Source organism: Motacilla alba, chromosome 2, assembly GCF_015832195.1.
Source record: "Motacilla alba alba isolate MOTALB_02 chromosome 2, Motacilla_alba_V1.0_pri, whole genome shotgun sequence".
In the NCBI taxonomy this organism is placed as follows: Eukaryota; Metazoa; Chordata; class Aves; order Passeriformes; family Motacillidae; genus Motacilla; species Motacilla alba.
The window spans coordinates 41,888,492-41,903,599 of record NC_052017.1 but is presented as its reverse complement, the minus strand read 5'-3'; the positions used below and the strand labels follow the sequence as shown (position 1 = coordinate 41,903,599).

Below are 15,108 nucleotides of genomic sequence, written 5' to 3'. Positions count from 1 at the left end.
CTCCAGAGGGAGAGGGCGCCGCCAACTCGCCGCCACGCAGGTGGCGGACGCGCGGGCTCCTTCACCTTCTACCTCAGACCCTCGCCCTCCGCTCTTTTTCCCATGTCTAAGGGGAACTGCTCGGGACCTCCTTGAAACCCAGGGCGAACCGAACCGGTCGGTCCCGCTGCCCTCCGCTCCGCTCCCCTCAGACACCCTGTCCGCCGCGGGCCGCCACCGCCATTGGCACCCGCCGCGACTGCGCTGGGCGCGCGGCCTCCCGTCCCCACCCCACCGCTCCCCTCCCGCCGCGCGGCGCAGGCGCGGCTGCGCGCGGGCGAGCGTTGGCCCCGCCCCGCCCCTCGCGGCCCCGCGCGAGCCGCGGCCGTTGTTGTCAGTCGCGGCTCGGAGGCGCAGCGGGAGCGGCCGCAGCGCCGGGTCCCGTCCGAGCGCAGCGCGGGCGAGGGGCGCCACCCGCCGCAGCCCCGCCGACCTCCCCCGCTGGGCTCTTGGACCCTCTCCGTCTCCTCCTGTGTCCCTCCTTCCCTCCCCGCTGAGCTCCCCGTCCCCGCCGCCGCTCCCGAGGGCAGTCGCAGCGGGCGCTGCCCATGCAGGGGGCGGCGCGGGGCGCGGCGCCCCGAGGAGACGCCGCCGCCGCTGCGGGCAGTAAGTTGCCGGCGGGGTTGGGCCGCGTTCGGCTCGGGCTGGGCCGGTGGGGTGTGGTGGGTTCCTTCCTCCCCCTCCCAGAGCCGGCCGAGCCCAATGGCGGCCTCGGCCCAGGGGGAGGAGGAGGCGGTGAGGGGACGTTTCCCGGCCGCAGCCGAAGGTCGGAGTGTCGGTGCCGGCGGGGCTTGGGGAAGGGAGGGAAGAAGCGATTGTTTCTGCGGGCACGGCGGACTCCCGGGATGCGGGTGTTCATGCGGGATCGGCGGCGTCCCGGAATGCGGGTGTTCCTGCGGGGACGATGGGCTCCCCGGACGCGGGTGTTCGTGCGGGGACAGCGGGCTGCCGGGATGCAGGTATTCCTGCAGGGACGGCGGGCTGCCGGGAGCCTGCCGTGCCCCCGGCGCGGCGGAGTGTCCGTGCGACACGGCCCCGTGTGACCGCGGTGACACACGGCCCCGCGCGTGTGACCGGAGTGACACCGGCCCCTCCGCCACTCCCCCGCCGCCTATGTTCTGTTGCCGGGAAGGGGAAAAATAAAATAAACGAGCGAGGCGAGAGCCCCGCGGTCCGGCCGCGGGTGCGTTTTGGGGGAATGACGGTGCATCTCGCCCCTCGGAATCCGGTGCGTAGCCAACAGGTTTGCCTTCGTCTCCTTGTGCCCGGGGCTGGAGCGTGCCCCTCCTGACAGAGGCTGGAAGTATCCCTCGTTCTTTGTCAGTACGTGCCGTGCTGCTGTCAGCAGCTTACTACGTTGAATTCACTGCCTAGAGATTACTGTAGAAATTGGTGGAATAACTAGCAAGGTCCTGCATAGAGGTCTTTGTGCTTATTGTCAGGTGAGTTTTGGCACCCAGGTGCTTAAATTAGTGGAAGATGACTTTTAAAGATAGTTGGTGTGCAGTCTTGGTAATAGTTGAAGGGCAGATACGTGTGGTTGGTTTTATTTGTTTCGGTTTGGGTTTTTTTTCTTTTTTTTTTTTTTTTAGTAAGTAGGGTTTTACTCACTAGTTTGAGTAAAGTGTTGGAGAACATCCACTAGGCTAGGGCAAAACCCCCTATATTAGCCAGAGGATGGTTGGTGACAAAAGTGACCTATTTTCAGATTGGATATTTTTGTTGGTAGGAGCTGCTGGTATACCTGTGAAGGAGAAACCTTTATGTGGGATGCATGCTTTGGGTTTTTGCTTATTCATAGATAGTTTCTTATTGATCATCTCACTTCCAAGAGCTTGTTATGAGTAGATGAGGGCAAAGCAGTCGTTCCTTTGGTGGTACCATTACAGTTCCTGGAGCAGCTGAAGCGTATTGTATGATTTTCAGCCATCTAGCATGAATGAAGTGCATGCAAATATGCTTACGCCTGCCCTCTGTAGTGCAGTCGCTACTTAGTCATATCTGCTGCTTTTTTGGAGTTGTTTATTATGGATATATTTGGATCTTCAAGCTCTAGGGAAGGACCAGTTTAACGAATCTCTGCAAAGTGAAATCTGTATAGAAGTGTTTACTAGCAAATGTTTATTGTGTTGCAGTTAAGCATTTCTTTCAAGGCATGCACCATTAGGAACTGGGCTAAGGAATCCTGGGACTTTTTTGGCAGATATATCGCAGAAAGTGGGAAATTGGCTTGTTGTTTTTGTATTATTGCTGATCCTTCGAAGGAATCTGTAACAAATAAGAACTAACAATCATTGCCAAACAATGCAATCAAATTTTACCTTGTGAAACGTGTCAAAATGTTTACTTAGACTAATGTCTGCCCCTTTGACTTCTAGTGCATGCAACATCCAGACTAGAGGACTTCATAATAAAAACTAAGGAGGAGAAAGTACAGTCTTGTCTCTTAATTTTTTCTGAATATCTTAAATGACCAGGAAAGTGGTAGAATGATGACATGTTTTTTTCAAGTGATAGGAAAGGGAAGCTAACCTGACTTCTGGAGCTTTGCCTGGTAGGCAAGGTGGCATCTAAGACAGCACATTCATCTGGCTCTTTTAAGAGGATCTTTATGATCCACACTTGAGGCTTTCATAAAAAACAGGGAGAAGGGAGAATTGCATCTCAAGTTATGTATGTTATGTATGTTACTATGTTACGGTTTTTGTTTTCATTTTATGCAATTGAGAAGCAAGAAAGTACAGTTTGAGTGCTGGATGCCACCTTACAGGTTACTGCTGTTCCTTGAATCATTCTGCTATGAGAATTGATACTGCCATGTGGTATGGGTGGTAGTACTGTAATAAATAGTCTGCTTTCTGATTATTTTAGAGAAATAGCATGTTAAGGGTGTGCATGCTAATATGCTACTGCAGATATTCTTTTACTTGCAGTAGTCATCTTGTGCACTGTTGTGACCAACCTGGTCTCTTCTAACTGCCTTTGAATCATCATACTTGAATAATTCTTCTGCAGTCTACACCTTCAGTGTATCATTGTCCCTTTTATCCCACTGGCAACTGTAATGCCAAAGTAGCACCTTTGTCTTGCTTGGCCTGCCTTGCTTTCAAGGGCACAGAATCCTGGTGCAGCTAGGTTTTTTCCTCACAATGTGTCTCTTGTGAAATAATGCACTTTCTTTTTTAGATTCACAAAATTTCACTGAAATGCTGTAGCTGTAAAACTTATTTGTGAACTTCTGTCCATTCCTGCTTAGTAGTGTTTATGATTGTGTCTTAAAATAAGAAACCAATGAAACATGGTTCAGATCAGGGATATAGAGCTGAGCTGCAGCTTATGGTGACTATAGTAATATTAAATTGTATAAGCTCTTAACTTTAGCCTCTGAGGTTCTGCCCATCTTTTGTGTCACATTATTTTCAAGCACTTAACTGAAACACTACAGCTGCTATAATAATGTAAAGTACCTGTTGTTTTAATACACATAACAGTATTATGTAAGAGCCTAAGAGGATTTGAAAAAAAACGTATATTCCCTTACAATTCTAGGATAACTCACCCTGGCAGAGTTCTAGTACACATAAGTTGATTGAGTCAGCAGTGTTAAGAACTTAATGAGAAATAATTATACTTGCAAAGTATAAAACAGTGCATGTGCACTTTCTTAAAAGCTGAATCCCTCTGTTACAGTGATTTTCTACAACAGTGCTGGGACACAAATGTTACACTGTATTTGACAGCCTGTTTTCTTTCTTTGTGTATCATTGTGGGTTTTTCTGAAGCAGAAAGTTGCAGAAAAACTAGTTACTGACTACTGTCTAGTTACTGACTGGACTTTACTTGAGAGATGATAGCCTAGGTGTTGGTATAATCTTAGTTCATGTTAAAGCATGGCAAATTTCAGGTGTCTGGCTGTTCCTGACTAATTTAGGATGCTATAAATGAGAATAAGGTATTGAAACGGAGTAACTGTTGGTTAGAGTCAATCTATTTATCAAGATTTAAGCAGTTTGTATCCTTGATGGAAAACACCAGTTTCATAGTGGCAATTTAAGTCAATTCAGTACTTGAATTTTATGTTACCAGATTTATTACTAATCAAACAAAACTGTATGATATTTGACCTTGAAGATACTAAGAAATTTAATGGAAATTATTATTGTTTGTAATAGGTACTAAAAATATGCACACATATTAGTATCTGAACACTTGTGTTTGAGGTGGGGTGTGATGATTTTACCTCCCTTGATATGGGAAGAAAATCATGTTTGTGGTTCTGAATTTACACAACAAAGATGTAGGTGTTAAAACAGGGCTAACATTGAAATGTTATGCCACACTGAAGTATTCACTGATTAATGGCTGAATGTTTTGTTTAGAGCTCCTCTTGATGGTCTAAGCTGCACTGCCTGGCATGACAAAATTACGTGGTGACGTTAATAAATAGACATTAGAAAAAGGTGAAACGATTCTGCGAGTTCATGAACATGGAGTAGATGAAGCAGCTTCTCTAAAGGAGTTTAGTTTGGTGGAGAAATTATCTGCTTTCTGCAAAGTTTCTGCAGTAAGTTTCCTAGATGTAAAGATTTAGCGTGCTGTCTAAAAGATGGTGATACCATCATGAATCACCTGATATGCAAAATATTTCTTCATCAGTTCATGTTCCTAGCTATTTTGGGGGAAGAAAAAAGAAGGAAAAAAAGAAAATATGATGGGATTTAGAATATTAAAAATCTTCAAAAATCTACTTGGATTCTGTTTATCAAGCTTGGGAAGGTATAATTTTGGGCTGGGGAGTCCAGCTACCTTGAGCTATCTCTGTTGCTTATGCAGTTGTTGACCAGAATACCAGATCTGGTTCGCTTAAATGTACAAATGTCTGTAACTAAGATATCCATGCAAATTTTCTGTAGTTGATGAAAAATTTTTCTGTTAGTGGAAACAGCAAAACATGACATTATCAGCTGAAATCAATTTTTCTATATATTATGGCATCACAGGGTCTGAACAAAGTTTTATAACTGATTTACAGATACAGAAAGAAAGTACTAGCAGATACCACAAAACTTGGAGCAAGTCCTTATAAAAGTCGCTATCACATACTACTATGCAGAAGATAATTTATGAGATGTGGTCATTCAGGAAGATCTGGTATTCTTCTATACAATAATACTTCAGGAGCAGCTTCAGAGCTTAAGTGCTGTGTTGCTGAAGCCTCTGGTATGTAAGCAGGGTAGTGTCTCTCTTGCTTTTTTTCTTTAAAAATGAAAGGCCACACGCTGGCCTTTGAGAGAAGGCATAAGAGAGAAACAGATACAATATGAGATTAATTGCTTTTGGTGCTGTGGCTGATGTGTGGACTTTAAATGGTGTAAAGCTATTGCTGAGTTCTTAAATCTATAGGGCAACTTGTATTTGTCTTGTGTAATACCTCCTCTTAGAAATGGAAAGTACCTTGTGAACTGCAGCGAATTATCAGCAAGGTTGTGAAAGTACTTTGGGCTTTTAACATATTTCACAATTGGAACCAGTGCCAGTAACTACAGGTGATGGGCTTGTCAGTGGCTCATAGCTCCCTCAGTCTTAGTGCATGTGTCCTCTTAATAGCTTTGGAGTCTAATGTGCAGTCATCATCTTGCTGTTACTGCTGCCATCTTACTATTGCTTTGGGGTCTGTACATCAGCATAGTCTCTATTTTTTCTCATTCACCTTGCTTGGAAAGAAAAAGGAAATAGACATTCTTGACTTTTAAAGTGGGAGCCTTGGAGAACCAATTCAGATCCAGTGGCTTCTTTAAGTTGTTTGTATGGAGGGTGATTCTCACACGGATACCAACTATCAGGTGGAGTTTCTACAATGCAGTTCTCAAATTTTAGTTTGCTCTTTGCTAGTGTTCTGAAGACCACTTACCACAGCTTAACTGTGTGAAAGAGGAAAGCTTAAATTGTCTGTGCTTGATGTTACTGCACTAGTCTTCAAGAAAAGAGATGGTAGACAGCAATCTGTAGATCTGAAAGTTTGGGAATTCCTTATCTAAGAAATCAATGTGTTCTTTAATTGATGATATCCAGAATCATGCATTCTGTCTTTTATATTTTCTTATTCTCATGCATTGGATCTACCTCAAAGTGTCTTGCTCATAGAAGTCAGGTCATGAAGGCTCTCATCATTTGCTGTTACAAAATTCTGTTAGTAACTTTTTTCTTCTCAAATCTATAATAGCGCTGCCCTTCCCATCCTCCAACATTTTGTTGGTCCGGGAGCAATGTTTATTTACCAAGTTTATTGACCTGCCAGATATTTCTGCTGCTGGCTGTTTACTGAATAATGGACCTTAGAATTGAAGAATTCTTGTTGGCATTTTGCTTTTACTTCAATACTAAGAAGAGTTAAGTCTAGACATCAGTAGCTCAAATGCCTGCAATACATTCTAAAATGACAAAACACATTTCATTAGAGATTTCCCAAATGTTTAGAATGGCAAAACTTCATCAGCAATTGGCACCTCTTGTATCTTTTCCGAGCAAAATTCTACAGACTGTTTAAAACTAAGGAGTACAGTTAAATTTTGCAGGTTAATTCTTCTTTTTATGTCTGTAACACAGTATTACTTGATAACTCTTCATCCTGATCGTCATCATTTTAGAGGTAGTCAGTGCTGAATAGTAGAGAGTTTTGCTGATATATCTTGACATTTCAGTAACACAATATGGGCTGGGTATGGACACTGATGCCCAACAGGAAAATGAGAGAAGTGCATGTACACCTTGAAAAAAATGTCCTCTAGTGTTTTATCACGGAACTCACTGGGAACAGGAGAGTTTATAGTGTTTGTCATCAGTGAAAGGGAAGATATGTGTGTATGCTGTGGTGCAGTTGCGTAAAGTGGAAAATAAAGCTTTAGAGGGCATTGTGTATATACGGGCTGAGTTGTAACACTGCTGCCCCTGTGAATTGTCTTCCTCTGCCCCCCCAAAAATGCTGCATGTACAAAATATTTGGCTGTAGGGCGAGTGTAGATTGCCGTGGTTTCTTTGAGTACCTTTGAATGGTAGTTGGGAAGGCCATTGGAAGGTGGAGGAAGAAGGGCTCTGCTGCATTGTGACAACTGTATGCAGACAGAAGGAGGATACACTTTCCTGGGATTGTGACTCCCATATTGAGTTTTGAATATTCAAGAAATACTGGGTATTAGGAGCTTAAGAAGTTTGAAATATGCTGGAGGAGTTGCGTAATGATAAATTTTCAGGGCATGTGATATGCATTGAGTGTATGTGTTTTTCGCATGCCACTCTTACAATGCCTTTTATCTGCTTCTCGTGCTTTGGCACTCCCTTATACCAAAAGAAAAGTGATGAAAAGTCCTCTGGGGAAAAGCAGGTTGACACATAAGTGAAGGTGTAACAGTGCAAGTAGTGGGTCATATAATAACAAGACAGACTGTTTTTAAAGGTTCATAGATTACCTTGTAAAGATACCTCACATTAGGATGGCAGATAAAAATTGGGAGGAAATATTGGAAAAAATATGAAAAATTATATTTACAATTTATTTACTGAGTTAATATGTTCTTCAATATGCTCTCGGATTCCAATGATTTGTACAAATTCTTTTCAGAGTGAAAAAAAATACTTCTGAATCTCCATCTTTTGTGTATGTCAAATTTTGGATTTAGTGTTTCTAGGAACATAATTAACATAAGTCTTGCCCTCAACATACAATTATGTAGTAAATGAATAATTGGTATAGAGGCTGTTACTTATCTGAGACTGAAGAGAGCAAAAGGAGAAGCAGGGTAAAACTTTATCTATCTGGTGGATGTGTATAATGTGTGCATCCACTGAACTATTCATTCTAAACTCCTGTTACAGAAAATGAAAGCATGTGCTTTTACAAAATGATTCATCTGATCTCTTTGGCTATCTGCTTTAGGGTGCAATTTGTTTTATCACAGACTCTTATCTGTGTTGACTGAATCTCCATTAATCGTGAAGGGAGACAGGAATGGTTAGTTGTCTATGGACAAACGAGTCCCAGTGAAGATTACTTCAGCTTTTATGTCTGTTAGACTGATGATGCAGGGAAGTCTTTGCATTGATAGTTTTTCAACATTTTGTTTAAATGGGACCGTGAAGCTTCATTTTCTAAAGTAAGCTAATACACACATTAGGGTAATATGAACTAGGCTGGTCTTACATGCAGTGTGTAATGTAATGAAACTTTTTGAATTGTGTGAATTGCTTAAAGAAAAGCTAGTGTCTCTGAAACATGCTTCTTTTTCTAAACAGATTATTCATCCATCTTTTAAAGATGGTTGAATCACAATGCTGTTGCTAAGCTTCTTAATAGGATGCATGTGATATTACAAACAGCTCCTGTGGATCTCCATTAGGGGCTGTTTGCAGTGTTTTGTGGGATAGGTATATGACCTTCTGTGGAAAGAAGGATCTGTTCTGAATTTATTTACTGGTAAAGGTCTACATTGCATAAAATGAGTATTGGGGGCGTAGCTGAGTTCTGGCATAATTAGGGGAAAATGCATTTTCAGAACCATAATTAACTGCATGGATTAAGTGCTGCTAATGGTTAGTTAACTCACCAAATAGAAAAACCAAACTCTGATGCTGAAAAATGAACTTATCAGGGGTTTAACATAATGTGAATGAAAAGGCAGGTAAATATTTTCTGTGATACAACTGTCTCTTAAATGCTTTTTCTCAGGCTGTTATTTGGCTTGCTGCTAACATGTGACTGGTGGAAATTTTGCTTGTTGTCTGCTTTAGTCTGTAGTTTCTTCATTTGGGAGAATGTTCAAGAGGTCACATTGTAAACTGGATCACCAAAATGATCCATCATTAAAAGTAATCCTGTTTTGGAGGGTCATGGCAAAACTAGAGGCTTGTGTGGTTTCATCTGTAGTCAGCCCCAGAAGTTTTACTGTTGTAACTAAGGAGGCAACAACAAAGAGCCTCAGAGAGGCTCCAGCTTTAAATAGTGGATCCTTAAGTACTGTTAAAATTCCACTTTCTTGCTCTAAAGAGAAACTGAGAAAAAGAAACTGCTCTGAAATGTATTGGTATGGCAACTGCGTTCCTTTAGATAGCACATTTAAATTGTAACCAAGGCTTGTATCTGTATACACCATGACATTTTTGCATCCACTTCCTACTACTGAACAATTCTAAACTTTTATGTTTTCCAACTATGTGTTGCATCTGACATCCCTGTATTGAGCCGTGGGAGCTTCATCTATGCAGATTTTTTTTAAAACCACAGAGTTAAGGGTTGGTTGATCTGTTGTTGTGGAGACTTCGAGTTAAACTGTAAATGAATCAGCATTAATTTTGTTACAGCTAATGGGGCTGCAACATTAATAAACATAATTTATCTTCCATTTCTGTAAGCTCTTATCCTATTGATTACTCTCTGATATATTTCTCCGTTGCTTAAACCTAACTGTTTTTTGCTGGAATTCTGTTCACGGGTTGATTTTTACGTGTATTCTGTGATTTAAAGTTAAATCACTTGTTGAGCTTGTACAATGGTGGTGGAGAATGTGCCAAGTGAACAAAGTAATGAACATAAATCTTTCCTTACTGCTGAGTGTTGCAGTTAAATTCAGACAAGCTGTCTTTAATTTGTGTGCTCTAGTTTCCCTTTAATTTCTTTAATCTAGAAGCAGTTAGGAGTCAGATTAGGGTGCTGTGGAGACAACAGTACTATAAAGCATGTTTGTATAGGGGTTTTTGTTATTGTTGTTGGCTTTTTTTAAATGCTGGCAATCTCTTTAGGAGTGAGACTCTGGAGTTGCACGACCATATGGGTCACAGCTGATTAATACATCCCCTCCTGCTTCATACAGGCTAAGATTAGGTGGTTAATGTATGTACATGGACTGTTTTTCATTAGTCTTCATTCTGGGGTTAGGTCAGTGTGATGGAACATTATACAACTGTAAAGTAAAGTATTGCTTGAAAAACATAGTGTGCAGTAGTAGTGAAAGAACCCTCAAATTGGCCTAAGAAAGTAGAATAGAACAAACCAGAAAATGAGTAGAGATTGGTGAGAGGAATGCTAAAGTCTGTGGAATAACCTCTGCAAAAGGATTTATTGACTAGGATTAGAACAAAATTGAGCTGAAGCTAGGAAGGGAAGAAACTAATTCTGTGAGTTGCTTGAGGCAAGGTAAATGGAGTATGATAGTTCTTGTTTTGGAGCAGACGGTGAATGAGAAGATGCACAAATTATCAAGAGATTAAAAACAAACAAGGGGAAGTGGTTCTTCTCACAGCACATAGTTAAGTTATTCAGCTCTGCTGCAGTATGTTCTTGATGCTAAAAATTCACATGCTTTAATAAAGCACCTGCCCAGTTTCATAGGGAGGGGTGGGGTAGAATCCATCAAGTGCTATTAAACAGAAACCCACTGCTCGCAGATGTAAAGAAGTTTTTGAATCTCTGAAAGATAAGGAGAGTTTCATTGTTTATTGTTGCATTTGTCATTGTATTATGTTGTTCCCTATGCATTCTGTAACAGTTTCTACCTGCTAGGAGAGTGGGCTATTAGTTTAATGTAGCGTGCTTTAATTCAGTTTTGTGCTTCTTGGAATAAGGACGGGATGTTGTTACATGGGAATGGCAGGGGAAGCTCTGTAAGATGAGCAGTTTGTGAAGTGTTGGGAAGCAGATATGCCAACCATCTTCTAGTGGAGTGGTTTTTGAAAGAGCATGTGAAGCGTAGTGCTTAGCAGAATAAAAGGGTGCATACAGCAACACAAAACCCAGTGAAGTTTGTTGAAGCTTGATGACTATCTTTAAAGAAACACAAAACCCCAAACCTCAATGTTTATGTTGTTTGTTATTGTATTAATGCTTGTTGTACTTAACCCTGTTCCTTGTCTAGGTTATGAAGTTTTGGAAGTTAATTGATTTCATTCAAATTTTACAGGCGTGGAGGTCTCAAACTGAATTCTATGGGTTTTGTGGAAGCAGACAGCTGGATAGCGAAGAGGTTATACCATGGCTCCAGCTGAGAGAAGCAGTAAGGTGAGCTTGTTAAACATCACAGAATCCTCATAGGACCCCCAGCCTTGTAATTGAATTCCTATGAAACCAGGTTCATTAGTTTCACTGTCTGTGAAATAACTTGTTTAGCAGGGAGTGTTTTTAATCTAATGCTTACATTTCAACTTGAGAATAACTAATGTAAGGGGCTGTTTGGTTGCCAGCTTCCTTTTCAAAGTTTTTCTTTTTGAAGTTCAGTTTTGAAACTGAAAATATATTCTAAAGAGCTGTTTTTTCTGTATTTTAGAGTTGGCAATGAGCCATGTAATTTTCATATTTCTAACTACTTTGTACTTAGAGTTGGAGAAATGGTTAGCTTTTTGATAGCTACAGTTATTTATTTAAACCTCAATCTAAGTTAGCAATGCAGGAAAAAGTTCTGGTAGGTTGTGTGGGGAAAAAAAAGACAATGGGACATAAGAACTTCAAAACCAGTTTTGAATATGAATATTTTATAAGTTGGGTCTTGTTTGCCTAAATGCCAAATACCTGTTAGGTAGGAATTCACTACACAAAAGCTGAACTCTTGAGTCTTCTCTGCTTCTTTTCCACTCTTCTTCCCCTTCTCCTCACTCATTCTCAGGCCTGATGAACATATGCAGCCTACCTCTAAACTTTTTATCACCAGTTTGTATAACTTCTGTCAAAATATTTAACAAAAAATTTTATTTGCCACCGAGTACATCCAACCCAAATGTTTCATTTCAGCCTTCAAAGCTTTGTTCACTTGCTGTAATTACAGTATTGATTGATAATGCTCAAGCTAATTAGAGTAACAAAATTAAGTACTGTATGTTACTCTGAGCTTTACTAAACAAAAAGCTGTTAAAAAGGGGGAGGTAAAAGTTCCAAGTCATGCCATCAGAACTCTGTATTAGAGCTGTTTCATGTGCAATATGAAGGGATGTGCCAAAAAAGGATGTATTAGGTATGTTCCGCTTGATGATACTCTGTGCTGCCCAGCTGCTTTATAGTGCATCTGGAAAAGTTACAGATTTCAGCTTTGCCAATTTTAACAGTCTTTATAACACCAATTTCAAGTGCTGCTTGAAAAGTTCCTGACTCAAGACAATGAAGGCCACTGAATTTGTGATAAATTTTCATTATTGAAGTGTTAAAACCTGCTTTCTTCAAGCACACTGATAATGTAGTGTCAGAAATCTGCAAGTTAGCACAGCCTGCCTTATTAAATCCTTTGCAAAAAATTCTGAAGATTATTTCATAAATAATCTGTAGTAATGTGCTAATGTAACTTGGGGTAATCACAGGATAATAATTTTGCTTTTATACAAGTACATCATCTTGTCTCTTTGTTTTTAGGTATGCTTGACAGTGATTATGGACTATTTATTTGCATCAGATACTCTTATATGAAAATACCACGTTTCCAAAGAGCTTAAATATTATTTCATCTTCTGGATCAGAATGGCAGGCTTCAAACGAGGATATGATGGAAAAATTGCAGGATTGTATGACTTGGATAAAACTTTGGGCAGAGGCCATTTTGCTGTGGTCAAACTTGCTCGGCATGTCTTTACCGGTGAAAAAGTAGCAGTAAAAGTCATTGACAAGACCAAACTGGACACTCTCGCCACTGGACATCTCTTTCAGGAAGTCAGGTGCATGAAATTAGTGCAGCACCCCAACATTGTGCGGCTGTACGAAGTGATTGACACCCAGACAAAGCTTTATCTCATCTTAGAGCTAGGGGATGGCGGAGATATGTTTGATTACATCATGAAACATGAAGAAGGTCTCAATGAGGATCTGGCAAAAAAGTACTTTGCTCAAATAGTTCATGCTATATCCTACTGCCATAAACTGCATGTAGTCCATAGAGACTTAAAACCAGAGAATGTGGTTTTCTTTGAAAAACAAGGACTTGTGAAATTGACTGATTTTGGCTTCAGCAACAAATTTCAGCCTGGAAAGAAGCTCACCACAAGCTGTGGATCTCTTGCCTATTCTGCTCCTGAAATTTTACTTGGGGATGAATATGATGCACCAGCAGTGGGTATGTATGTCTGCTTTGAATTCAACCAGTAATCTATAAACATAAATACCCTGATCTTGTACCTCTGTGTTCTGTTTCAAGATAATGCCAGATATGGAAGGCAGCTAATTGGCAAGAAGTAATATAACTTAGATGAGCTGTGGATGAGGTCATTCTGGAGCAGCTCTGTTTGAAGGAGATACTCAAACATTCTCAAAAATGCTTGAAAGTTCTTTTTGTATGAAATGATGCAATTGTATACATTGTAATTATTTTAAAAAAATTAATAATAATGTGGATGCAATGGGTATATTTGTAATTACTCAGAGAGAGCCCATCTTCTTTTCTGAGGAGTTGCCTGTTTCAAATTTATTTTTTAACAAGACCCCACACTCCCTTGCACCCAACCTTGAGTGACTTTCTTTGCTCAATTTAGCCATGTAAGAATAGCATTGTGAGCCCAGGCTGCTTACATGTTCTGCTGCAAGGTGGTGGGAAGCCATGTGTACCAAGTGCTAACTCAGCTATCAAAGGAGGAGACAGGGAGTTAAGTTAAAGAAAGCTTCAACTCCCTCTATCCCACCTCTGCCCTTTCATTGTCTGAGAACTAAAAGTAGTGAATGAGTTCCCAGTTGCTCCTCATTGTGTGGAAGGTAAAAGAAATAGTAATGTGTAAATGAGTCTCCATGTTTCTAGCTGCAAAATGGGAGTGTGCAGGGTGGACTGCTACATGTAATTCTCTGTCTCTCTTAGGTCTGCTGCTTATTGTAGTAGAAGTAGTTTGGAGTCTTTTTAGAATAGCTGTAAACATTGATGGGGTCACTGAATATTGTCCTGTAGTCATACAGATTGCTTAAATCTGTTAGTTGAGGTACAACTCACTTCCCCAACTGGTGTAGGCACATATAATTGCAAATGGTGCTTCAAGAATAGCTTTTGGTAGTCAACATGCCTCTTGTTTTTATCAGTATCTGATACTTCCGTGGGTGTTAATGGCACCCATTAGGGCTCTGTACATGGCTGTGTGTGTTTTGTTATGTTTCATAGTAGTGACTGTAGTGATGGTGTAAATTAAGACAGAGTTGTCCAGGTTTTTGCTAATTTACCTGAGGTGAACAATCAGCTAATTTTGTGTGCTGACAGGCACACTGTTCAACTACAATTCTTGCATTATTTTTAAACCTAAATATTTTTAGCTATTAGGTAAAATACTTAGGTTCTTTGCCTAAACATTTGAATAACACTTTGTGGCTTCTATCTTTGAATAGGTATTGTACTCTGGGTTTTCCGGACTTGAAAGTACTTTCCCAAGTGTGCTATAATTAGGAATTTTGGATCTTTGTTATTTCTGGGTTTGCAAATCGATGCTACAGTGATACTTTACAAAATGATTTCTATTTGGAGTCAGATGATTCAGATGAGTTGGGTCTGGTTTTATTAGTGGCAAACTAGAGCTCCTAACTCCTGAGTTTCTCTGTGTTCTCTTATCTCCTTTTGAGAATTTCCTGAAGCATGAATGTAACTGACAGCAGTGGCCTTCAAAACTAGATGGAAAAGTGCATTTGTTAATTATTGTATGCCTTATGTGAATTATTTCTTGAAAAATGGAATAGTAGTCAAATTTTGGAGGATGAGCAAAAAATTAGATTTTGATACTTCTACCCAGTTGAAGATGCTTGGGAAAAAGGAGGTGTGTGGAGATTAATGGGGGAAGGGGAATGAGGAGCATTATGACCAGATGGTCCAAATTGAATTATACAGTTAACAAATCATGCTTTGCACCTCTTAATGATAAATGTAATAATGTTTGTTAGAGGACTGTGTAAACAATTAGGGAGGTAAACTTCTGAATAGTTCTAAAAGAAAATTTTTGATTGGATTCAGAGAGGGGGAGGTCTGGTTAATATGGAATGGATTGATGTGAATAGTAGAAAAATTAGGAAAAAATTAAATTATTTTAACTAGTGTCTAAGGATGCCAGTTATCTTCTATTTCTGAGAATATTTAGATA

General features: G+C 40.5%; 1 protein-coding gene across 1 annotated transcript in view; it reads left to right on the top strand.

Annotated features, from left to right (window-relative positions):
• The first annotated feature begins 335 nt into the window (after positions 1-335).
• Positions 336-15,108, top strand: part of SNRK (SNF related kinase) — a 40,058-nt gene continuing 25,285 nt past the window's right edge. Inside the window, exons 1-3 of the mRNA XM_038130058.1 lie at positions 336-645; positions 10,989-11,086; positions 12,425-13,118. Coding sequence (XP_037985986.1) covers positions 12,530-13,118 — 589 coding nt within the window. The 5' untranslated portion in view covers positions 336-645; positions 10,989-11,086; positions 12,425-12,529. The remainder of the gene's footprint in view (positions 646-10,988; positions 11,087-12,424; positions 13,119-15,108) is intronic.